The sequence below is a fragment of the Danio rerio genome, chromosome 11 (genome assembly GCF_049306965.1).
Source record: "Danio rerio strain Tuebingen ecotype United States chromosome 11, GRCz12tu, whole genome shotgun sequence".
NCBI classification, from domain to species: domain Eukaryota; kingdom Metazoa; phylum Chordata; class Actinopteri; order Cypriniformes; family Danionidae; genus Danio; species Danio rerio.
This window is the reverse complement of record NC_133186.1, coordinates 21,842,501-21,867,914: the sequence shown is the minus strand read 5'-3', so window position 1 is coordinate 21,867,914 and position 25,414 is coordinate 21,842,501. Positions and strand designations below refer to the sequence as shown.

The 25,414-nt window shown below is 34.1% G+C and overlaps 2 protein-coding genes across 3 annotated transcripts in view; one reads left to right on the top strand and one right to left on the bottom strand.

Annotated features, from left to right (window-relative positions):
* The window catches only part of LOC141376703 (uncharacterized), a 205,706-nt gene that overhangs the window by 131,004 nt on the left and 49,288 nt on the right, over positions 1–25,414 (bottom strand). The gene's annotated exons all lie outside the window — the stretch shown is intronic.
* Positions 1–25,414, top strand: part of nampt2 (nicotinamide phosphoribosyltransferase 2) — a 46,953-nt gene that overhangs the window by 6,337 nt on the left and 15,202 nt on the right. For both annotated transcript variants that reach the window (XM_073915508.1, NM_212668.2), the window contains 4 exon segments: positions 2,648–2,783; positions 7,540–7,643; positions 7,797–7,925; positions 14,828–14,986. In XM_073915508.1, the coding sequence (XP_073771609.1) occupies positions 2,648–2,783; positions 7,540–7,643; positions 7,797–7,925; positions 14,828–14,986 (528 nt within the window).

The window sequence follows — 25,414 nt, the reverse complement described above, 5'->3', positions numbered from 1 at the left end:
TGAAGCGGAGAAAGTAACACTAGTTTGATCATGTATAAATATCATTATACCTATGTTGTATAAATATTATTGTAACTAGGCCTACAGCAACCTGACAATCAAAAACCAAATGACATGATATCACAGGCGATTGTCTTCTGACTGTAGACACTTCTCGTAGAGCTTGAGAAGCATACAGTAATATTTGATCTATAAAATTTGTAAAATTAACATTTGCAGGTTAAAAATACAGCATAGGAGGAAGTTGCCGCGGGCCTTGGTGCAGATGAAAAGTTTAGTAAGTGTATTTGTATATAGAGAGACATAGGTAACTAGATAGAAGAGACAGAGATAGATTGATCTCTGCAGCAGCTGCCGTAGAGCTGCGCACTGCAGACGCAGCTGGTGTGATAGGCAAACGCCTGCGTGCTGCTTCTGCTCGACATACGCGCTGCTCATGCACTGCTTTCGCCTGTGGTGTGAAACAGGCGTAAGTCTCAAACTCAATTCCTGGAGGACTGCAGCCTTGCATAGTTTTGCTCCAACCCTAATCAAACATCTATGATCTAGTAGTGTCTAGTCTTGAATACCTTGACTAGTTGGATCAGCCATGTTTGATTAGGGTTGGAGCAAATCTTTGCTGAGCTGCGGCTCTCCAGGAATTGTGTTTGAGACATATTTGACTTGATGGTTTTCACAGTTTTAAGCTCACTGTCTTTTGTTCCAAAAATAACTCAAGAACTGTGTTGTTTCAGCTCATTTTATATAAGTAGTTTGAACAAGTAGCAAAGATAATGCGAGTGAAGTCTCATAATCCAATTAAAAAGCCAAGAAAGGTAACTGCTAACATATGGTATATTTTTTTACAGTGTATGATTTGGAAATTCTTTGCCTTTACGCAAGTGACTTTAATAGATTTTCAGGGTTGATTTGAAAGTTGGCTGGCCGAACTGATGGAACATCACATGGACTTTTATTTGTTTCTCAAGTAGCAGATGTAGATTTAATTTGTTTTGCTTTGAACAAAAGAGCACAGAAAACTATAGGCCCACTGTTATGGCGGATCAAGAAAAGTGGCCGTGTGTTGTTTATGCAGATTATAACCCAGGGCGCTGAAGGCGGATCTCTTTTTAATATTAAATTTGCTTCCAGAGTATAATGGCAGGCCTGTGCTTGTAAAGCAAGACTCTTTATTGAGCCACCCCAGCTGTAGCTTGACAGTATCAGTGTACAGTAAACAGGATTTTGATAAAATGCCAAGAGATGCACGTGCACAGCTTGAAGTTGACAGATTCAGAAGACTGTGGTGTGGAAGCAATGCAATTGTGTCTCAGCAACACAATCTCACTCCATTTCATAACTTTTTCATTTAATGTCTCATTTTTATGAATTTGTACAATCTTGTTTGTGCAATTTAGTAGGATTTGTTTATCCTCCTCCTTTTACAAATCGTATGACTGAACTCGGGAATTTGTACGGATTAGCCACTAAACTGACAAAACGTAAAATGGTTTTGTTTCCTCGTTGGTCTCAGGTCTATCACGCATGTAGTTTTCAATTGAATAATACACTATTGCTACCCTATCGTTTAAAAGTTTGGATCAGGGAGTTACAATATTAGGGATTAATTAAATATTGAGTAAATGCTGTTCTTTAGAGCGGCACGGTGGCTCAGTGGTTAGCACTGTCGCCTCATATCAAACAGGTCACCGGTTTAAACTGTAGTTCTGCCATAGAGGAGCAGAGCAGGAAAAGAAGAAGAGCAAAGTTTACCAACTATTTTGTCTCTTTTTTTGACCATGTGACCAAAGCCCAAATACGGAGACTGACCAATCAACATGTGACCACATCCTAAAACCCCCAAAGTCCACACGCCAGTCCCTGATCTCATCAGTATCTGCCTTTAAAATCTGTATGAACCTTCTAGGTGGAAAAGACATGTTTTGCCATATAAACAAATGCATATGATAATTTGTTCTTCTACACGTGGGTTTCCTCTTGGAGCTCCGCTTTTCACCACAATCCAAAGACATGCTATAAAGGTGAATAAATAAACTAAATTGTGCGCAGTGTATGAGTGTGTATGGGTGTTTCTCAATACTGGGTTGCGGCTTAAAGGCCATCTGCTGTGTAAAACATATGCTGGAATAGTTGGTGGTTCATTCCACTGTGGCGAGCTCTGAAATAGAGCCTAAGCCAGGGGTCACCAATCTCGGTCCTGGAGGGCCGGTGTCCCTGCAGGGTTTAGCTCCAACTTGCCTCAACACACCAGCCTGGATGTTTTAAGTATACCTTGTAAGACCTTGATTAGCTTGTTCAGGTGTGTTTGATTAGGGTTGGAGCTCAAATCTGTAGGGCACCGGCCCTCCAGGAACAAGTTTGGTGACCACTGGCCTAAGCCGAAGAAAAATTTATGAACTTCTTATTTAAAAAATCCAGAAATAAATGTAGAATATTTATCAGCATAAATTATTTATTTTAGCATCTAAAAATTAGAACGATTATTGAAGGGTCATGTGACACTGAAGCCTTAAGTAGTGATGCTGAATATTCTAAAAATGCTGATTTACTGTATTTTTGATCAAATAAACACCGTTTTGGTAATGAAAATAGTGATGTATTTTAGTGTGTATGTAATTCTGATTATAAAACCTCTTTTTCTTTGCAGATTACCCACTACAAGCAATACCCACCCAATATAAATAAAGTCTACTCCTATTTCGAGTGCCGGCATAAAAAGGGGGCGCAGTTCAGTGAGGTGGTGTTTTTTGGCCTGCAGTATCTCCTGAAGAAATACCTAACAGGTAATCCGAACTATAGATGCGAATAAAATTATCGGTACCACTTTATTTTAAGACCATGTCCACATGTATTTTGTAAAATAGATTAATTCTCTGTTTAAAAGAACAATTTTAACAACAGTTAAAAAAAAACATTTCGTCCACATGAAAATGCAAAAACCCCCTATAATGCACTGCAAGAGCTGGCCAAAAGAAACAGGTGGTAGTATATTCCTAACCGTAAAGTCATGTTGGCCTCAACAAAAAAAGAAAAAAGGGTTATTATCTGTTTGGTGCACTGGCCATTGCATCTTGTAAACAACAGAGGTTATGGTGCACAAAAAGAAATGGCAAAAAAGATGCAGATTTGAAAATACCTATGTTCGCGTGGACAGGGCCTAACTCCCATTCACACAGGGTGTCAGCTTCAATGCTTCCCATTCACTTTGAATGGGTGACGTCAGGCGTTGCCAAACTGCATTGTAGATACGTCGGCGCCGTTTCAGAGGCATTGCTCGCTGCAGAAGTTGGACTTGCTCAGCGTCAGCCAATCAGATCGCTGTATGCAAATACACCAGCTCAGACAGTGACCTATTGTTGACTAATTTCATTGGCTGATGCTGCTATGATGATCACGTCAGCCCCAACTTCTGACACGCCCTCTGTCAAGCGTTGATGCTGAAACATTGTGTGAATGGGGCGTAAGAACGATTCACTTTGTTAACTACTGGCTTATTACCTGCATATTATAAAGCAAAGAATTGTTTATTTGTACTTAAAAGTATGATCTTATTCTACATCCCTAATTTATCTATCAAAAACATTAGTAGTTTCTTGAGCTAATAGTCTTAGTTAATAGTTTGTTAACAGTGTTAATTGTACAATAAAATAAAATGTGAACAAATTATTCAACCCCTTGACCTGCAAGTCATTCTTCTGCTGTGAACCAATACTATAGGAAAACAGTTAAACCAAAGCTAGTGTATATGATTATAGAAAGTTAATTAAAGTATATTTGAATGATACTGAGGACATAAAGTTGGCCAAAAAATGAATTATTCAAATTATCTCTGAACATTTGTGTAAGAAAATCTTCAGCTCCCAAAGGTTGCATTTCGTAGTTTGATATCTATAAGTGTCCATCTTGGCCAATGCTGAATTTGTGTAATAATGCATGAGCTTTGCATTAGACTTCAACTTCTCAAATAAGAGCAAGCCACAAATGCATTCTGGGCTAATGTTTATATTTATCTTTAAAGAGATAGAGTATATACACTTTTGTTAAATATGGCAGTATAGCATAAATATGAATTGTTAAGTGAGAGTTTGTTAAACAAACAATGTGAATTGTTAAAATAGGTCACATCCCTCAAGTGTTACATATTAAACCTTTATGGCAATACAGGTTCCTCCAGATATCACAGATTAGTGAGTCACATTTGGGCTGATGTTCAGAGGAACTCATAATTACACAAAAACAACAGAGGATTTCTTGGAACTACCTAATTATACTTTTAAGATGAGAGCACTGTACAATTCAGCTTAGTTTTACATGTTAAAATAATTTTGCACAGCTTTAAAAGGTCAAAAAAGTACTTGTAAAAAGTCAGCATGTTATCCCAGCAGATTATTATTTAAATACTTTCATGAGTTAAGTTAAAAGTCTGAGCACATATTAAACAAATTATTAAAACAAGCTCTGCACATTTTCCATGTCTCCTTAAGCAAACACACCTGATTCAGGTCATCAGCTGTAATGACCTGTAATGAGTGTTACAGACAAAGGAGACATGGAAAACATGCAACATTGGTGGTTCTCCAGGAACGTGGTTGAGAAACACAGAACTAGACCAAACAATAGTGACCAGTCGGATTTAGTAAAGTCCACAGAGCATCGTCTTTTTGTTTCAGTACATCTGAAAATCTATCATTAAATTAAACGTAGAGTGTGAACAAATCTGTGGAAAGTCAATAAAGATCTTACTGACACAGTTAAAGGGATAGTTTACCCAAAAAAGTTAATTCCAACATAAAAGAAGATATTTTGAAATATATAAAAGTGGTTACAGCATTCTATGTAACGAAACATTTTTTGGAACAAGCCAAGAGTGAATTAATATACACACACACACACATATAATTTTTTAAAAAAATTAATTATCTTTTAAATTAGAAAGTTTCTCCTCTCTTTTCTGATTTTGGAAGTTGCTGCAAAGACTGTGTCTTATTTAATTTGCTGTGTCCCATTTTACATATTTATACCACGCCCTAAAAGTATTTTCTTTTTTTTGTGGACGAAAAGTATATACTTTTGCGTAAGAGCATGCAAGTTTGTAGTTCTAATCAAATTCAGGTCCAACAGGCAATGCATTGTGGGCAATATTAGTGGTTAGAGTATCGACAGCTATACACTTCAAATTTTTATCAGAAATAGTAAATCTTCCGGGAACCTGTTCCACGCTATTTTCGAATTTTAGGATGGAAAGTATGCGAACTGGGACATAGCAGCACACAGCGTCCTGTTATCTATACAGCCATCTTTATCGCTTGAGATTGGGTTGATTTACATCTTTCATTGTTTATTGACTGAAGCGTGAACATTGAAACAAAAGCAGGCCTGTGTTTTTAACACCCTGATAAAGCATTGCAAAATGTTTTTGAAACTGAAACGGTGGTGGATTGAACATTCTGTACTGATGACGCAAGAGTTGAATCTATGGCAGCTGAGAAGGCCATTCTCTGTTTTGTTTTTTTAGGAATTTTCATGCCTGATGAAATAGTCTAAATATGTGTTTAATACTGCTAAATACACTCAGTGTTACAGTCACTGCACTTGCAGTCCAGAATGAAAGAAACTTTACATGAACCTCTTTAATATACACCGAGAGATATACATAATATAATTGGGTTTATATGCATGTTGCTGCTAATTGGGTTGACATTTTTGACATGCTCACCAAACAAGATAACATATAAAAGCTAAATCTGCTAAATAAATACATGTAAATATATCTCAGGACCCTTGTTGTTCAACCTGGAATCCGTAATAAATTGTTGCACTCAGGTTTAAGCTTGGTAGTGCCTAAGGTGTTGATCATTTTCTGTGGAGGCGGAGTTTAGACATAATATTTACATAGTAAAATGGCTCATTCAAAACCTGTTGTTTTGGCAAATTAGCTTCTGTATAACTTGCTTTTATACTTGTCTGTGTTTTTTACACATGTCTGGGTTTCTAAAAATTACAACATGTTTTAAAATTACAATAATCACTAATATGACAGAATATTGAGAGAATTGTGATTTCTCATTTCATTACCCCTTTAACAAGGATTCTGGAGGCTAAACAGACTATTCAAGAACATTCTAAAACAATCCATGAACCAAGCTTCTATAATCTGGAAAGGTTTTCCTGCTGTAAAGTCTAATAATTGTCAAGCTTCTGTCTTTGCTTTGAAAGTATCACAATCTTTGTCCTGGTACGAAGAATAAATAATTGGCTTGGAAAGTTAATCGTTCCACTTCATACAACAACAACAACAACGAAGCAAAAGAATGGCTCACCTTCTTTGACTTTGCTTATGTTCTTCAGCTCATATGCCTAGTCTTTTTTTAACACCAACGCTGATCCATGGGGCCCTTACCATAACAGTTTAGCCTTATCACTCCATAAAACATTCTTTCAGACCACCACAGACAAATCCGAATGAATTAAAGTCTGTTGAGGAAAAAGAAAATGGCAAAGCTGTTACAAAAGTCCAAAAATGCTGCTTTATGTAGTCACATTATCAGCTATGCTACTAAACTGTTAAAGATGAAAAATGTAATTTGCTGGCAAATGACTTCAGTCTCTGGGGGGTTGAATAATTTTGACTGCGCTTCTACCTCTATAATTGACTCTTGCAGTGATCACAACTTTCACTGGGATCACATGCATGTACTGTTTGTTTTTCAGCTTGTGTGTGTATTGGCACGGACTAAATGTTTTTTTCACCTAATGTCACTCACCTGATTGGGTAATGAAAAACAAAACGGCTAATAGCTCACATTAGCTCAAGGACAGTTATAGAGGACAGTCAAGCAGTCAAAACAAGTCTACAAACTGACGCTTTTAATTATTTAAAAGTGACAACATCCACTGGAGGTTTAACAAATACTCTATTATTGACCATTTTAAATTTTTAATGAAAATGTTCATGAATGCTGGCCTATTCTTTTTAGAGTAAGTACAAATAAGTAGTGTACATCCCTTTCATATTTAATAAATACCTAATTTTTCATTCAGTTGTGTAGTTTTGGCCATTTTGATGCTTTACAACATTTCAATTTTGATAATAGTGGACATAAACATCCAGCCAGCATTGCTATGGTAAATACAAACAAAGACTACTTAATCGCTTAATGTCATTTACATAAGGCTGATTCCACTTATGCTTCTAATTCCTTTGAAAGTGTTCATTTTGTGTTGTTTTAAACTAAAACAATGAGAAAGTACACATGAACGGCAGAACTTTATTTTGTTTGTGTCTCCACTGATTTAAAGTTGCTTTCCAGCCACACCATTTGTACCCACTCTTTATACAAAGAATATTTCATTGAATTTTAAGTGTTATTCTGGTATTGCACCATATTGCACTTCTTGAAAGCAGTCATGTCAACTTTTTTATATATAACTACCAAGAAAGTTTCACTTCATTCCAAATATTGGACATTGTGCATAAATTTTATGTACATATATTCTATCTTTCATGTGTGCTTATTGCTTTCTGTAAATATTTTGCAGGTCCAGTCATTACAGAGGAAAAGATTCAGGAGGCAAAAGTGTTTTATCAGATGCACTTTAAACAGGCGGTGTTCGACGAAGAGGGATGGAGGAAAGTTTTAGAGGTGCATATCAAAGTCAATGTTTCTTTTTTTTCTTTTTTTTTTTTTTTGACTTTTCACCATTACATGACTTTGAAGTCTTTTACTTTGTTCCGGAGATGAATGTGCATGGAGATAACGACCACCTGCCTTCCCCTTTCCTAATTGTGTTGTCAGAAATATGATGGCCGTCTTCCAATCCGTATCAAAGCAGTTCCAGAGGGGAAGATCATTCCCAGAGGGAACGTTCTTTTCACAGTGGAGAACACGGATGCAGATTTCTTCTGGCTCACCAATTACATTGAGGTATCACTTGTGCTCTTTCATTTTTATGTCTTGCTAAATGTTTTACTGAAAGGGTAGCCATTGTATGTCAACGATTGTAAAAGATGTAGTCATTTCCAACTTTAGTTAGGTTTTATTTTTTTAAATGTTGTATTCAATTTATTTTATTTTAGTTTAAAAAGACAAATACACCAATGCGTAAGAAATAATATTTACACTACTGTTCAAAAATGTGGTGTTGTTTAAGATGTTTAAGATCTTTGTGTTCACTTTAAGAAATGTATACTTTTTTTTTTTTTTAAGTTTAGTTTATTTGTTTACAGGGTCAATGCACATTAATAAAAATCACTGTAAAATGTGCCAGAATTAGCCAAGAATGGCTATTTTTCATCCGTAGACCCTTTACAGAATGTTAAAAAGTCACACCTAAAATAGAAGCACAACATTAAACATTAAATATACTTTCATAAAAAATACAGTTAAAAAAGTAAAGAAAAGAAAAAAAGAAAAGAAAAAAAAGAACAGACTGATGGCAGCAGAGGACAAAAAGCCAAAGACAACAGTACAAATGTGTCTAGAATACAGTACTAATGCTGACAATGCTGATTTGTTAATAACCAATTTCTAACATGAGACTGAAAAGAACGAAAAGTGCATGATCTTCTAATTGTTGGTGGGATGGAGTTCCATTACCTAGCAGCTCTCACTGAAAACACAGATTGACTGAATTTACTTTTTTTGAGAGGAATAATGCAGTCCCCTCTGTCATCCCTCTTGTAGTTCGGTGAGCAGTCGTTCTAATATTTACAAACTGATTTAATGGTGAAGTCGGGTTATGTAAAGTCTTAAACATTAAACAGATATGTACGTATGTAATAAAATTTTCCCAACTAGGCAGGTTGTATTTCTTTAATTTTAAACAATGGTGATATTGAACTGATTTCTTATCAAGGGTTTTTATGGATTGTTTGTATAAAGATTTAAGTGGCTTCAGAGTAGTGATGCTGGCTTGGGACCAAGTGGTTAAACAATAAGTGATGTGAGAAATGATCATGGAGTGATAACATCTGATCACGAATAAATCTAAAATTTGCTAAACTGAATCTGACCCGGTTACAAACCTGACTGAGATGAAATGATAGTTTTGAATCTATTAAAACTCTAAGGTACTTATACTCAGATACAACTTGTAATCTTTCCCCTGATACAAATACATCTGGTACTACACGTAGCCTACCATTGGAAAAAAAATATACACGGTTTTAGAGATGTTCAACTGTAAACAGCATTGATCTAACCAGGCTGAAAGATGTACCAGTGATTCTGTGAGTTTGTCTGCATCTTGAAACACACGACTACCATGAATAAATATAACAGTTACTATTCTACTGTTATATATAACTTTCATTCAGTAACATTGCATTGAGGCATTTCTAATGTTACAAAATGATTTTTCCGATGCCGCTGTTGTTAGTTTTCTGTTCATAAGAGAACCTTAATAATCTGTCATGGCATCTAAATTAGGATGCTCAAAATAACTGATTCACCTTTAACCAAAAGGGTGCGTTTTCACCCGAATAATGATATCAGTTAAATGATTGAAAATATTATTTTTATTTGTTTTAATTGGCTGCAAAAATGTGCAATTAATATTTGTTAACTCGTGAAATGGTAACATGTGCAACCACACGCACCTACAGACATATTTTGCCAAAGAAGCAATATGAAAGAAGAATATTGTTGTTAACAGTTTGACACAGTCGAGTTGATGTCAAACCAGAGCTAATGCTAATTGCCTCTGTCCTGGATCAGTGTTATAAACACTTGTTCATCTGCACAATTGGAGAGCGAAGATGCAAAATAAAACTTTCTGAAATGTGCGCTGCTTTGAAAACAAGCCAGCCACAAGTCATAGTGTCTGGATTGTCTCTCTATTAGAGCGTGCTCCGGTACAACCAACAAGCCAACCCTTTTTCCATTTGGAAAATTAGTTATTTATAGTTCTTATAAAATATAATTTTTTTAAATAGCCTACATAATCTACGAATCAAACAAATCCAAAGATGTTCTTGATTTTTGCATAATGATTACTCCGCACCTGAGGCTTTCATTATACAGCATATAGAACATGTATGCAAATTAATGCAACAGTAATCTATTACAAAAAGTCACCATATGAGCCTTGTCGTTGTCTTTCATCACACGCATCGCGCGCACATAAACAACAAGTGAGAGAGGAAATAAAAGCACACAAGCTCTAAGGAAAAACCAGACACTCAAGACATAATCTTTAAAATAAAGACATGTATTAAAAGTGTTGACAGAGGTTTATGATATGATATTTACAGTGGAGCATTAATTAAATGCGTATTTTCAGTGGAGCTGTCAATTTAAGGTTGCCTGCTATTTTTATTTAGTGGAAGATAAAACATTTTTTTTTTTTTTAAATAAAAGCCTATGCCCGTTTTTTAAAAGGATTCAGTCAGTGTTTTCATTTTGTAATCTAAATTAGTAATCTAAATTTAGTAATTTAAAGGGGTAGTCCACTACGACATTATATTGTCATTATATCGATCATATTTTAAACTTTAGTTGATGTGTAATGTAGCTGTGTGAACAAACAACTTTGCATTGATTCTCTTTTGGCAGCTTTTCCATGCGTTTTACATCTCAGATAATAAAGTTGCAAAGATATGTGGATGATTCATATTACTTACACCTGCATTCCAGATATATGAAAGACGTGTAACGCGTTCAGCTTAAAAAAATACAGGAGAGCTCACCTAACTCGTGTAGCAGCAGAAAAATAAATCAAGGCTCACACAGGTCGCATCCCATATCTTGTGCTTTATTTGAGATTTATGAAAAAATAACATGATTTCCTTCAAGTAAAACATGAGCACACATTGCTTTGCATCTTATAAACACAACCAAGCCTTAAAATTACATTCTGGACCACCCCTTTAAGTGAAAAACATGCGTGAAGATGCTCTGTTGATATGTTCTGTTTTTCATATGTTCACATATCAGTATTTTAAAATGTAATATTTATTGTGTCAGACACAAAATAAACATGTCAAATTTTTAAATGAAATAATAATTTGATTTTAATCTGACCAGTTAATGGTTTATATTCTGTTAACGAGTGGTGGTTGCCGGTTGGTAAAATCAACCAAAATAAGCATCCCTACTTCTAAATTATTTTTCATTACTTTGTTTCACAACAATGAATAACCAACTTGCTTTCCAGACCTTCCTCTCTCTGCTTTACAGAGGTGGAATGAGAAAAGCTGATCACAACACAAAAAAAACAAACTAAAATAACTTACAAATTTTAATGATAATAGTAGAAATCTTTTGTGATCTTTTTCTTTTTTTGTGCAGCAAATTAACATATTGTAATTATTTCTGAAAGATAATGTAATATTGAAGACTTGCAAAAATACTATATATATATATATATATATATATATATATATATATATATATATATATATATATATATATATATATATATATATATATATAATCACAAGAATAAATAACATTTTATATATATACAAAAAGAGAAGAGTGTTATTTTAAAAGGCAATAGTACTTCACAGTATTAATGTTTGTACTGTATTTTTGTGACCATAAATGCAATCTCATGAGAGACCTCTTTTACAGACACTTGTTTTGGTTTTTTAATACTAGCGGAGTCTAAGGGCAAATTCCAACCAGCATTTAATCAACCATGAAGGACCTTGTGTGAAGGAGATGTTACTTAAATAGTCAGTTTAAACCAAACTAAATGACTGATTCTCTTCACGGAGGGCCTTTTCACAGGGCCATTGGTCCTTTTAAGGAAGTAACCTAGCTGTTTATGATCATGCAATCCATGCGTATTTCACGTTTGTATGTTTAAGGCACTACACAAGTTCAAAAAAGTTTGAACTACAGACTCTATTAGACGTATTATTTTTTTTGGCTCCAACAATCTTAACAGTAACACAAAGCCCCCATGAATGTCTCACTGTCAGCATAGCCGGTAAAGCTGACACTCTGGCACTTCATATTGGATGATTCTGCCGTCCTGTTGTTCAGGGCTTTGATTTCCAGCATGTTGATGTTGAACCGAATAACCAGGGGAGATTTGGACTGGCCGTTAGGGTCAGTGAGGACATGAGGTCATTAGGTCTGGCCTACAGCTCTACAGATTCAAACAATGGCTTTTAATCATTTCACTATTTTGCTTCCAGGCCTGAAGATGCATGCTTACGATCAGTGATGGACAATATTTTACTATTTTATTAATTATCATCATGTATAATTATTACGCAGCTCTTTGAAATTCTTGACTATGATTGGTCAGTCACAACATTCCAATGTTATTCTCAGATAATAACCGATTAAATTAATATCACATACTCATATTTTGTGTCTAATCGGTTAGCTTTGTGGCAATTAGTTATGTTATAAGTGGAATAATGAACATACAATCAGTTGTTCTCACAGAATGAAGCCCTTCAGTCTTATACACAGCAGACCTCCGCTTTGCATCATGCTGCTGGGAGACCTGTCTTTATTCTGCAAGAACAGCAAGCTGTGTGTTCATTAACCATGATTTAAAGGGTTGTTCACACAAAAATTTTTAATCTGTTATTTATTACCAATACCCTTAGATCTGCATTCATCTTCAGAACAAACATTAATTTATTTTATTTAGATTAAATCCAGGAGCTCTCTCATCCTCTTGACAGCAATGGTCTCAAGATGTTCAAAGATGTCCAGAAAAGGAGCCTAAAACATTGTCAAAACATTCTATGTGACCTCAAGCGTTCAACAGTAATCATAAAAAATACAAATTCATCTTAATTTGTGTTCTGAAGATGAATGAAGGTCTTTTGAAGATTAAATAACATGAAGGTGAGAAACTAATAAGGGATTTTTTATTTTTGGGTGAATCAACCCTTTAAATTTACAGAGAATTTCTATTTCTATTATATTTCCCCATTCATTTGACATTCTTTTATTCAAAACATTCACTTTTATAAGTTTGTGTATTCTCTGGAAATTCAGTACCATGAGGTTAAAAGGACCATTCTCTGCCATTTGAACAACAGGAATATTATACAGTATTCGTTTCATTATTTAGCATGATGTGCCATCACAATGAAATATAAAGTCTTTTTCCAGACCCTTTGCTGTCTCAACTACACAGCGGTGGAATGAGCTTACAGCACAAGCAGTCACGCTGTTCTTACAGCATTGCATTGTACTTGGTATACAATTGAAACTTGATGTTATAGTATTGTACCGTATTATTGCTTGTATGTAGGGCTGTGCGATTTGGGAAAATATCTAATTGCGATTTTTATTTTTTTATTATTATTATTTTAAAACAGAAATTGCAAATTGATTTGCGATTTAATTTTGTAGTCAAGCTCAAGTCAATCCGTGACAGCAATTCTGTGACAGCTCTTAATAATTACCTGTTTTTGTTCTGTCTGTGACTTTGAAACCAAAATATTCTCATACTACCAATTACTGTTTTTCTTTGATGTTAATTAGTCTATTAATGTTTCTGAAGCATCATCATCCCAATGGTCCGCACTTTCCTGTTGGTTTTCTTTTTTTATATTATTGTGGGTGTTTAACATAGTTCAGTTGTGAAATACGTATTGGACAGAACGAAAGTGTGCTCACTCAATTGGCTAGTAAGACTGTCACACACAAACGGCAGTCACGCTTCTGCTCTGGGTGGGGGGGGATTAAATAATACATATATGTTCCGTATCACAAATATCAGGTAACTAATCGTAACGTTTCTAATTGTGATTCAATTTCGATTAATTGTACAGCCCTAGTTGTATAATACATTACTGGCACTCAGTGATGTCTCTTTTTTTGTATGTTGTTTGATAAAAGCATCTGTTCAAGTCATTTTCTCACTAATTCTTTTTTTTTTCTCTCCATTTTGGCCTTGCATCCACACAGCATTTTTAGGAAAGGAAAACTTAAAAAAAGACTCTAAAGACTCTTAAGACTTTAAAAGACTCTCTAAATAAGACAAACCCTCTTGCATTGTGGACTGTGAATACTTGCTTTTCTTTAAAGGACGTGGAATTTTTTTTTTTTTTTTGGCATATCTTCTAGTCTATATTTTCACTTGTATTTACAACTTTATGCTCATGTGTTACTCGCAGCAACAACTCCTCAAAGCCAAAAAAAAATTAAGTATTGATGCTTTTCCAAGACATATAATTGTTAAGTTTCAAAGTAAATACACGCCTTAATGCTTGCACAATATGAAAAGTATTTTAAAGTAGTTTATGTATTTATTTTGGAAACTATTGAAAATGATAGAGTTGGATGCAGAGAGTTTTTAGATATATTTGGACGAAGCCCTGCACAGTTTAGTTCCAACTCTGCTCCAACACACTTACCTGTAGGTTTTAAACAAGCCTGAGGGACTCAATTAGTTTGATCGGGTGTGTTTAATTAGGGTTGGAACTAAACTCTGCAGGGCTGCAGCCTTCCAGGAATTGAGTTTGACATCCCTGGTCTAAGTCAAAGTAATATAGACGTCATTGAGTAAATTTTTGAACCCCGCCAAACCCCCTCCCTCTTAAGAAAATGTGATTTTTCTCACAATTATTTTAAATTTAGTCATTTAGCAAAGGCTTCTCTCCAAAGTGAGGTCAATATCTTCTATATTTGATCAACAATGCGATCAGTATTCTCAATATGGTCAATATTGTTGTCAACATCACAGACCCCAAATGGTGTAGAACCTGAGAAGGCACAGATCAGTGTGCCAGCTTTACAAATAAAACAGTCCTGATGGGTTTTAGTTTTGAAAGGGGGGTCATGACAATTGTGAGCCATCTTTAGTCTCCTCTGACGTCTGTGTGATTTGTGTGTACACTCTGTGCTCGCAGACGATGCTGGTCCAAATGTGGTATCCCATCACCGTGGCAACAATCTCCAGGGAGTTCAAAAAGATTCTGGCCAAGCACCTGAAGGCCACGTCAGGGAACCTGGAGAGTCTGGACCTCAAACTGCACGATTTCGGCTACAGAGGAGTGTCTTCACAGGAGGTACAGTGGACATAGATCAATAAATTCACTTCCTGTTCAGGACAGTGGTGTTTATTGTTAGCTATATACATAATAAAATAATTTTTACTAACAGTAATCTGATTGTAAAGCCAAAGTCATACTAGATGAATTATGCTGAATTGTATTAGCATTAATACTGTAGATATGAACTAGTGTCTACACTTTGTTCGAAACTAAGGTGGGCAGTATGAAGGTAATTTTATTAATATTATTGTTTTTTTATGTATGTAATTTATTTTATTTATCTTATAGTATGGAGAGCTCTGCTGTGACGTGCATTTCCCTTTGGGATTAATAAAGTCTAAACAAACAAACAAATACAAAATGAAATAAAGTTAATACAAAAATAAACATTGGATGCAAAAAATACGGATAATTAGTTAAATCTATTATTAACAAAAATAAAAAATAAAAAAACTAACAATAAAAAATGGAGCAACTCCAATATTGTTCCTCCTACATCGATTACTTATAACACATTTATTAATCTTATTTAAAGTTCATTTCAATGTTAACTACAGTCCACATTAACTGGAAATTTGCACAGATCAGCATAATTCAGGACAAGCCATCAAACTGACATGAGCATGTTTTGTTTAAGCCTGACGCCACGATAGTAATTATTGATGTGCAAATCTTTGTGCTTTTATTACTGTTTTTATCATGATGAGGGATTGATACTTACAAAAACACAATCTTTCATGCATTTTACGACCAAAAGAGACTCCATAGAAATCTAAAAAAAAAATAAATAAATAAAACTTCTTGAAAACATGAAATTATTCTGTACTAAAGGTCAGGTTTATTGTATCCATTCACACTATGAATAAAACTCCTCCAAAGCTTTGAAATATCCTAAAAATATAATAATTAGTTCGAGTTATTATTAACAAGAAACTAGCTATTAATAATAGATGGAGCAAATCCAAGTGTGTTCCTGTAGTTTTTACTCATAAAGAATTAATTAATCTTATTTAAAATTAATTCCGATGTTAACTAGCTACAGTCCTTGTGAACTTAAAATTTGTATGGCTCAGCATATTTCAGGTCAAGCCTGAGCATAATTTCAGAGAAGGACTGCCAATCCAGAGATGCAGCAAATGGTCAGATTTTGATTTAATATTATCAGATAAAACTTTTATGAAGTGAATCAACTTATAATTATTGTTGCACAGATTAATTGATAGTGATGAAGTTTGCACTGTGCGTTTTTACATTTTCTTTTTTTTTTTTTGGTGCATTAATTGTTGATAATAATATTCAGAAGGTCATGATTCGTACTCATTAAATAATTACTTTGTATAGCTTTATTTTACATTCTTAGGGGGTTTCAGATTAATTGTTACCCTTAAGACTACCATTAAGACTTGTGTGCTAGCAAAATGAACATTGTACATTTTGATTTCATTTGGACTTTAAAATTAGTGTCTGTTAATATTATTTATTAAAACGGAGTTAACATGAACTGGCAATGTACACTGATAGTTAATATGCTATTATAATATAATATTATAATAATATTATAAGTTAATGTAGTTCAATTACTGAAACTGGTTAAGGTTAAACTTTATATAAAGTGTCCATGTTAATGCACAACTTTATTTAACTTCTGAGTAACGTTACTTCATTACATGTACTTGTGGTTCAGGTTAGCATGCAGATTCAATTTAGGTTTAGTGTAAATAGGTATAATCAACTGTTATTACTATGAGAAAATTAAGGCCACTAAAAGGTATTAAAAAAAGTCTTAGTCGCGTGTTTTACGAGGCCTTAAATTTTGTTCAAGCGCTGTCCAAAGTGTTTGACTTCAAAAAAGCTTAAATATTTGTATTTTTCTCCTAATATTAACAACGGCATGCTCGATCAACACGATTGGTTCGGGCCAGGGTATGTCTGGCCAAGCTTCTCCATCCAGTTAATGTCACGTAATTTGCAAAAAAAAAAATTATTTGTGGGAAGGTTATGTGATGCTCTCCAAAATGTAGCGAAACCATCGAGCGAAAAAGACAAAGGTAAAATAGGCAAATACAAGTTTGCGTACTTCTGGCTGGAGAAAGTCGAGTTTAAACAGTGGCGGAAACGTGTCGCTGAAAACAACCACGTTTATAAACAACTGTTAATTAAGTTAAAGGTTTGATACTGATTAGATCTTGAAGTGGCGATGAGGTCTTAAAATATTCTGAGAAGATCTTTAAAAAGTCTTACAAAGGTATTAAAATTACCTTTAGGATTCCTGCATATACCCTGTAATAATAACATGAAACGCCAATAATGAAATCTTAAAATAAATTTTAACAAATATAATTACTAGTGATCCACCTAAATTAATTTCCTGGCATGAAACTGACAGTTGACAAATTAAATAGTTTTAACTTAAATGTAACAAAGCCCAAAGTTTCTTATAATTAATAATGCCAGGAGCAGTGCAAGTGTTTAATGAAGTTTGTTTATTCTGAAAATAGCATAGCCTAAAAGATTGATCTTGACAGTCAGGCGACGTAATACTTGTCTGGTAATATATTGTATGGGTTTATTTTTATAAGCATTATTTCCTATGTTGTTTCAAACTACTAAAAGTGTCATTAAAAGCAAATCTTATTCAATATAAGAGTAAAGTTTTCAACATAAAAAGTAGTCTGAGCAGAGATCAAGGTCTTATAATGCAAATAGAAAGCACCCATAAATCACATGCACATGTAAATTAACAGATATTTTTTTACAGTGTAGAGAATACAACCAGTAACTGTGTAAGAGATTCAAAACATTGCCTTAGTACTATTAGCATGTTTTGTTTAAGTCTAATGCCACGTTAGTAATTATTGATGTGCAAATCATTGTGCTTTTCATAATCGTTTTTATCATGGTGAGTAGAGCTGCACAACATATCATTTCAGCATTGATATAGCAATGTGCAAATCTGCAGTAGTCACATTACAGGATCGGCAATGTCGAGTTGGCATTATAGTTAACTAGAATGCAGAATGCATGCAAAATATAACCCTCTTTTTTGTGACTATGTAAGATTAAAAGCAAATTTAAACCGTTTGGGTTTAATAGCATGATGTTAATTGTAATTATTTATACAATGTAGGTACAGTAGTCAACATTTGAAGTGGATCAAAAAATTTGATCGAAAAAAGAATGGTGGTTGTTCAATAGTTTTAGGACAACTTTGGTAAATCTTTTTGATCCACTTTAAATGCTGACTACTAGGGGTGTCAAAATTAATTGTTTCTTCGGTGCACCGCAATGCAGACGCAGACAGTTCAATATCAGGCAAGTAATAGATCATAAACGGTTATTACATACTGACGTCATTTATCACATATGCAATACATTGCGGTATGTTACTATGTCAGGGGAGGCGAGCATAAGTAATTAAAACGTTCCCACCTACTTAAAAACGCAGAAACTCTGCACAATTCACTGCGTGTGGGTTTGCTGGACAGTCTTTTGATCGCCGCTGCCATTTTTTAACGCCACTCATCAGTAAACAGCGCCAGAGCCAATTGCAACAATTTTTGTTGAGCGCCTGAGCAATAAGGGTGTAAGAACTCACTCGGTAAAGAAAGCGGACTGGATAATATTTACATAAGTGTATGTGCTATAAATGTTCATGTTGTTCTGTGCATGTACTTGAGATTTTAAAGGTGCAGTTCATATATCTGACTGCTTGTATTAAAGAACAAAATTGCATTACAAATAATATATACAGTTGAAGTCAGAATTATTAGCCCCCCTGTTTTTTTCCCCCTAATTTCTGTTCACCAGAGAGCAGATTTTTTCCAACAGATTTTTAAACATAATAGTTTTAATTACTAATTTCTAATCACTAATTTATTTTATCTTTGCCATGATAACAGTAAATAATATTTTAATAGATATTTTTCAAGACACTTCTATACAGCTTAAAGTGACAGTTATTTATTTATAAGTTTATATATATATATATATATATATATATATATATATATATATATATATATATATATATATATATATATATATATATATATATATATATATATATATATATATATATAATTTTTAATATAAGAATTGTTGTGCTGTAAAGTAAAATATAAAATTGTGTATGGAAAGCATTGTCAATGCACCATGATGCACTGAGATATCGAATTGAACCAAATCAATCGCATGATAATCGTAACCGAACCATGAGACCAATGTATGTTCACTTCTCTATTGTCTACTGTATATACTTTTATTTTACATTTGATAATTTAATTTATGTACCTCAATTTTGTTAGACTCTCCAGAAACACATAAAGCACTCTCTATTTCATGTATTTCTTTATTCTGTTGTATTGATTTAAGCTTGTCATTACATTTTGTGCATATGAAGAGTTCAGATTATCTTTTCCGTCAAAACCACTCATGCATTTTTTTTGTTGCAAAAACCTCTAAACCCACCTATTGGAACAAGACATTGTATTAAGTTGAAAAATCACAAAAAATGCAATTAGAAATTATTTTACCAAGCATAAAACATTACACAAACCCCCTAAAATTAAAATACATAAACCTGTTAAGTAAGTGGCAGTTCATACCGCTGAGGTTAACCAGTGATAACCCAGGGACGTCACAGAAGTAAAATGAATGAATAAAATATGTTAAGTAAGTGGATTAATCAATAACATTAAAATGGACATTAATTAAATCTTGACAATCTTTTGTCATTTCTGATATTTGGAATTTAGATTTAAAATATAAACATTACAAACATTGCAAAGCTTGGTAGATTCAAATAAAGTAAAACATTAAGAAACATCAATATCTGCATTTTCATTGTTCATTCATATAAAAAATGTATTAGACGTGTAGGCAGTATGAAGTAATATAAATAATGTATAGTTTAATACATTATATTTATCTTTAAAAAAAAAAGCTTACATTAGCAAAAAACGAGGTTGGCCTACTGGGCTAAAGGGGATGTCTCTCAGACACTTTTAAAAGCTGTGATTCATCCTCACTATGCTCAAGGTCTTGGTCTTTTTTCAACTCGTTTATCCTCATAGCATCCAAGTGGGATGGAAAAACGACATTTAAATGGAATTGCCGTTTGATGTATTGAAAATTGGACTCATTCAAAGTAGCATCACTGAGCAAAAAAACAAAAGCATGTTACACTTCCGACTGTACATTGTGTTTTCTTAAAATGCACAGAGTTTTGAGGTATGGAACGTTTTCATTTGCCATTCATTGACAGTCAGACAGGCTCATCAAATTCATTCGATTCCTTCTTTTAAAATCTAAATCACAAACTAAATAAAACCGTCTCCTTATAAAAGCTGCTTATAAGTGCGCCGTTACATTGAAAACATATGATTCGATTTGCGCCTACTGATTGGTTCTCAAGACATAGCAGCCTTTCCTGTCAAAGGCAAGTGGCGTTTAGAGACTTTTGCCAACAAACTGTAATTTCTGAATGCGCTGACGCTGGGATTTGGATGATTTGAAGCAAAAATAATTGTTGAACATGTACTACGTGCCTAAAGAAGTCGCTCAATGTCGTGAAATATGGCGGAAGTGGCTTATAGCAGCTTTTGCATCTGAACTCTTCATAAACACTCCCGGTTGATGTAATATTATAAACTTTTCCCAAAATCATCTCTTGAAATAATATTCAAATTATAAATATACAGTATATCGCACAAATCCGAATTATTGCAATGTTCCATATAACATTTTCCAATATGCAGCCTTAATGTTGTTAAAAAACAAAATCTTTAATCCATTTTAAAACCAAAAGAGACTCTATAGACGTCTAAACACCTGATAACATGAAATTATTTTGCACTAAAGGTCAAGTTTATCTGTATCCATTCACAGCATACTCTGAATAAAACTCCTCAAAAGCTTTGAAATATCTTCAAAATGAAAGCAGAAGTGCCTCTGGTGTTAAAACGTCTACTTTTTGCTCTTTATTACTCAAAGTCAAACATGGTCTTTCTCCTTTCAGTCTGTTTTTAAGGATGCTCCAATCTTCAGGGCCAAATGAAATCAGACCATACTCAGTGAAAGCAGAAAATCGATTCATTATGAGATGAGAGCGTTCTGGTTTAATCAAAAAGAGATCAGACCTGACCTTTCGACACACACTCGATTTCTGCCGATTTCAAAGGCGGTGTTTGAGTGAGCGTGGTGGGTACCGGTGGGTTTTGGTCATAGGATGGAGCTGTTTGAAGGGTTGTGTGAGTAAAGAGGTGTGTTTGGCTGTTGAATGGCTGCGTCTGCTGTGTAAAGGTCAGTTCTGCCAGATTTCATCTATATCACACAGTGGCGGGTTCAGGTGTTGGGTGACTAGTGATAAGCGGTGAGTCTGTTAGTGACTGACTGGGGGCTGGAGACCTTTGTGCGTGAAAGTGAGAGTTCTAGATTGTGATGAGGTGTGACGTAACCCCTCTGTGGTGGCCTTTTGAGAGCAGTACGCCATCAGCTAAAACTGGAGACGGTGACGCAGCTGCCATAGATCAGCACTCAGCATGATCCATTACAAAAGGTGTGTGAAATATATATATATATATATATATATATATATATATATATATATATATATACAACCCATCAGTGGGACTGTGCGCTTTAACAGAGAAGTTATTTAATGGATTTTTATGCATAGAAGTTTTAAGAATTAAATTTATTTTGCTCATTGATAATGTTATCAATGATGACATTACATAATAATGCAATTTAACTAGTTCATAAGTAAAATCAGGCAAGTCATTGGATAAAAGGGGTTGTTTTGTAGTCAGTAGATAGTATAATATTTAGGGGGCTGATAATATATATTTTTGACGTAATAAACTCCTTTTAATCCAACCAAACTAAAAGAAGTAAAACTTTTTTCCAGATTAAATTTATAATAGGATATCCTGTGAAAATTGCTTTTTTTAAATTTAGTTAAAGGTCCTGTGAAGGGCTTTGAAATGTGCATTGTTATTCAATATAAGACGTAATCTTAACCAAAACATGAAGAGCGTGTGGGACAAAGTGTAGCAGCCAATCGCATTTTGTTTTATCACCGCTTTGCCTATGCATCAAATGAAAAGCAAATGAGAAGCATCTTGAAGGGGATGGGGCATGTCAGATACTAGAGAGCATTTGATTGGTCAAGATTTGATGAGAAATCGTAGTCTGGGTTGATGTGAATAAAACAGTTGATCAGTTTAGGATGGAAGTGACAAACCACAAGCTTTACATGTTGATATCAGTTTTATATCTTCTAAGTATCTTCACAAGTATTGTCACTGTTTTGGAGCACTCTAGCTTATAGATATCTTAAAAACGAACAATACTAATACTAACATCTAAAAATCTTTGTTAATTTAATGACACCTTTAAAAATGAAAGTTCAGTTTTCACCTAAAGCACTGCAAAAATGCTTTTCTTACTTAGTTTTTTACTTAGTACCAGTACTGGGTTGCAGCTGGAGAGGCATCTGCTGTGTAAAACATATGCTGGATAAGTTGGTGGTTCATTCCGCTTTGGCGCCCCCTGATAAATAAAGGGAGGAAGTTGGATAATGAATGATAATGAATGAATGAAAATTGATTTGCTTTATTAAATTTTTATTTTATTATTGTGTTTTTGACTGTTAAAAGTGAATCATGGTTTCTCAGAGATTTCTGTAGATACTCAGGGATATCCTGTAAAACATCTTGTGTTCGGTAACACAAAATAAAACAGGACATCTGGTTGTCCGAATTGAGAAGCATGTTATATCTGGGTTTATGGTTTATTTCTCTGCCAACTGTCAGTGTATTTTTGCTATTGTGCATGTGCGAGTGTTTAAGCCTGTTTGATCGCTGCCAGTTATCTGAAATTTCATGTTTTGGTGTGACACGCACACACACTCAAGGCTCTGTTAAGGAAAAAAAAACAGGCAGAATTTTACAGAAAGGAGAAATTGGATGTGAAGGAACATCAGTATGCGATCTTTGAAAGCCCGAAGCGCTTCTCCATCAAACTGAAGCCTGCTGTGTAAAGCTATGGAGTCTTCATTAGGGACTGTAGGATATTGAACAGTGTATTTTGTTGGTTGTGGCTGACTGGATTAATGGCGGCTTCAAGAGGAGATTAATGATGCCAAGCAGAGTTTATTGCCTCTGATACTCAGGGTTTCTGTTCAATCTCCATCATCACTCTTTTCTGATCAGGAGTCAAGCGGTGATACATTTTAATGCTTTTAAAGGAACAGTTTATCCATCGTAGACACAACCTCAGATCTTTATTTGACTTTCTTTCTGTCTTAGAGCCAAGTGTATCCTGTATGATTTCTACATTCAAATAATTACTGTTGCTGCTTGTTCAAACTACTTATTTAATATGAGTTGAACCAACACAATTTATACGTTTTTTGGGGGGACAACCTTTTTTTATTAAATATTAAATATTAAATCCACTTAAAATTGATTTTTTTTAAAATAAATTTTAAGTGGATTTAATATTTAATAAAAAAGCAAGGTTAGGGTTATATATATATATATATATATATATATATATATATATATATATATATATATATATATTATATAGGGTTATAAAAAGGTAGTTAGGGTTATTACACACTAAATCCATTTTTTTTTGTCCGTAATTTTTATCTCAATAAAAAATGTATTCGACCTCACATTGTGTGAATCGTATTGAATCTTACTGTCATAAAAAAAAAAAAAATCAAACTGGGTTAACAAAATTTTTGCGCTTTTCACATCCGAAAAAGCACTTTGAGAAGTGTTTTGATCATTCAGAGCTACTGTACTAACAATAAGCTAAATACAAAATGGCATCACTTGAGCCACAGAAAAAGAGCATAGAATCACCAAGAAGCGACACTTTGTTGCTATTTGGGAAACAGCCACTAGATGCTACTAGTGTCACGCAGCTGCCAATTTCATTTTGGAATGAAAATTCCAATAGAACAACAACACGGATAACTAACGTTAGACAGAATGAATTAAAATATTGTGTTAAATATGAGTGAAAAATTATATATTCATACACCCCCAGTGAAAAGCATCATTTTAAACAATACCTAATGAAAAAAAAAAGCAATTTCAAAAATGTTGACAAGACTAAGTTGAATTTGAAATCTGTTTACCTTATGAAACTAAGGTATTATTGCAGTATGGTATTAGTAACAGTATTATTTACTGTCATCATGGCAAAGATTAAAAAAACAGATATTAGAAATGAGTTATTAAAACTATTATGTTTAGAAATGTGTTGAAAAAATCTGCTCTGTTAAACAGACAACAGGAAAAAAATAAACAGGGTGGCTATTAATTCAGGGGGGCTAATAATTCTGACTTCAACTGTATATCTAACCTTGTTGTAGAGCGAAAAGCAAATGTTGACGCTCTCCTCAGGGGGGCTAAAAAGATTTTGCTTAGAATCAAACGTGTTCACTTTCCATAGCAGCAGCCTTCCCTTGACTATCACTAAAGGGCAAATCCCTTCTGATTACGGTGACCCTGCAATGAATGAACTGAGACGCAGTCAATAACCTGAGTGTTAAATCAGCGGAATATAGAAAACCTCGTCTTGGCTTCAAACCACAACACAATTGACTTCAAAGGTCAACGTCAAAGTCTCTCTTATGATTTGTATCTTAAAAGCCACTGTCTATAATTCAGCTACAATAGTTAGAAAATATGCCCAGACATAAAATATTCAGATGAGATTGCAGCAAAATTACTGCAATTTTGTTGCTGTTTTGTTTGTTTGTTTGTTTGTTTGTTTGTTTTTATGCACCTGTCAATTTAAGGAATTTTATTTGATAAGTGTTTTCTTTTCAGTCTAATATAAAGAATTTTTTTTCAAAATACACTTAGGGCCCATTCACACGGGGCTTCAGCGACAACGCTTGACAGAGGGCATGTCTGAAGTTGGGGCTGACGCGATTGTTATAGCAGCGTCAGCCAATGAAATTAGTCAGCAATAGCCCACTGTCTGAGCTGGTGTATTTGCATACAGAGATCTGATTGGCTGATGCTTCCGATCCACAATGCAGTTCGGTCAACGCCTGACGTCACCCATTCAAAGTGAATGGGAAGTGTTGAAGCTGACGTGACGTTACTCCTTTCTAATACATTATAATTTTCTGTTCTTGCACGTTGTCAATTTATGCCTGTAGATTTTAGACTGTAATACATTTATTTTGTACTTTTTGTTTTTATTTTTTACATTTGCTGTATTTTTCAAAAAATGTCTGCAGGTGATCCATAAATCTTCACTTTACCAGCACATAAACCAAAGATCACAAGTTTTTCATATCTTTATTTGGTAGGTCTTAGACACGGATTTGTCCATTCATAATTTACCTTATTGTATACTTTTTATTCTACAGGCAGTTCACATTTTCTGAATTATAGAGTGATATAAAGAGAT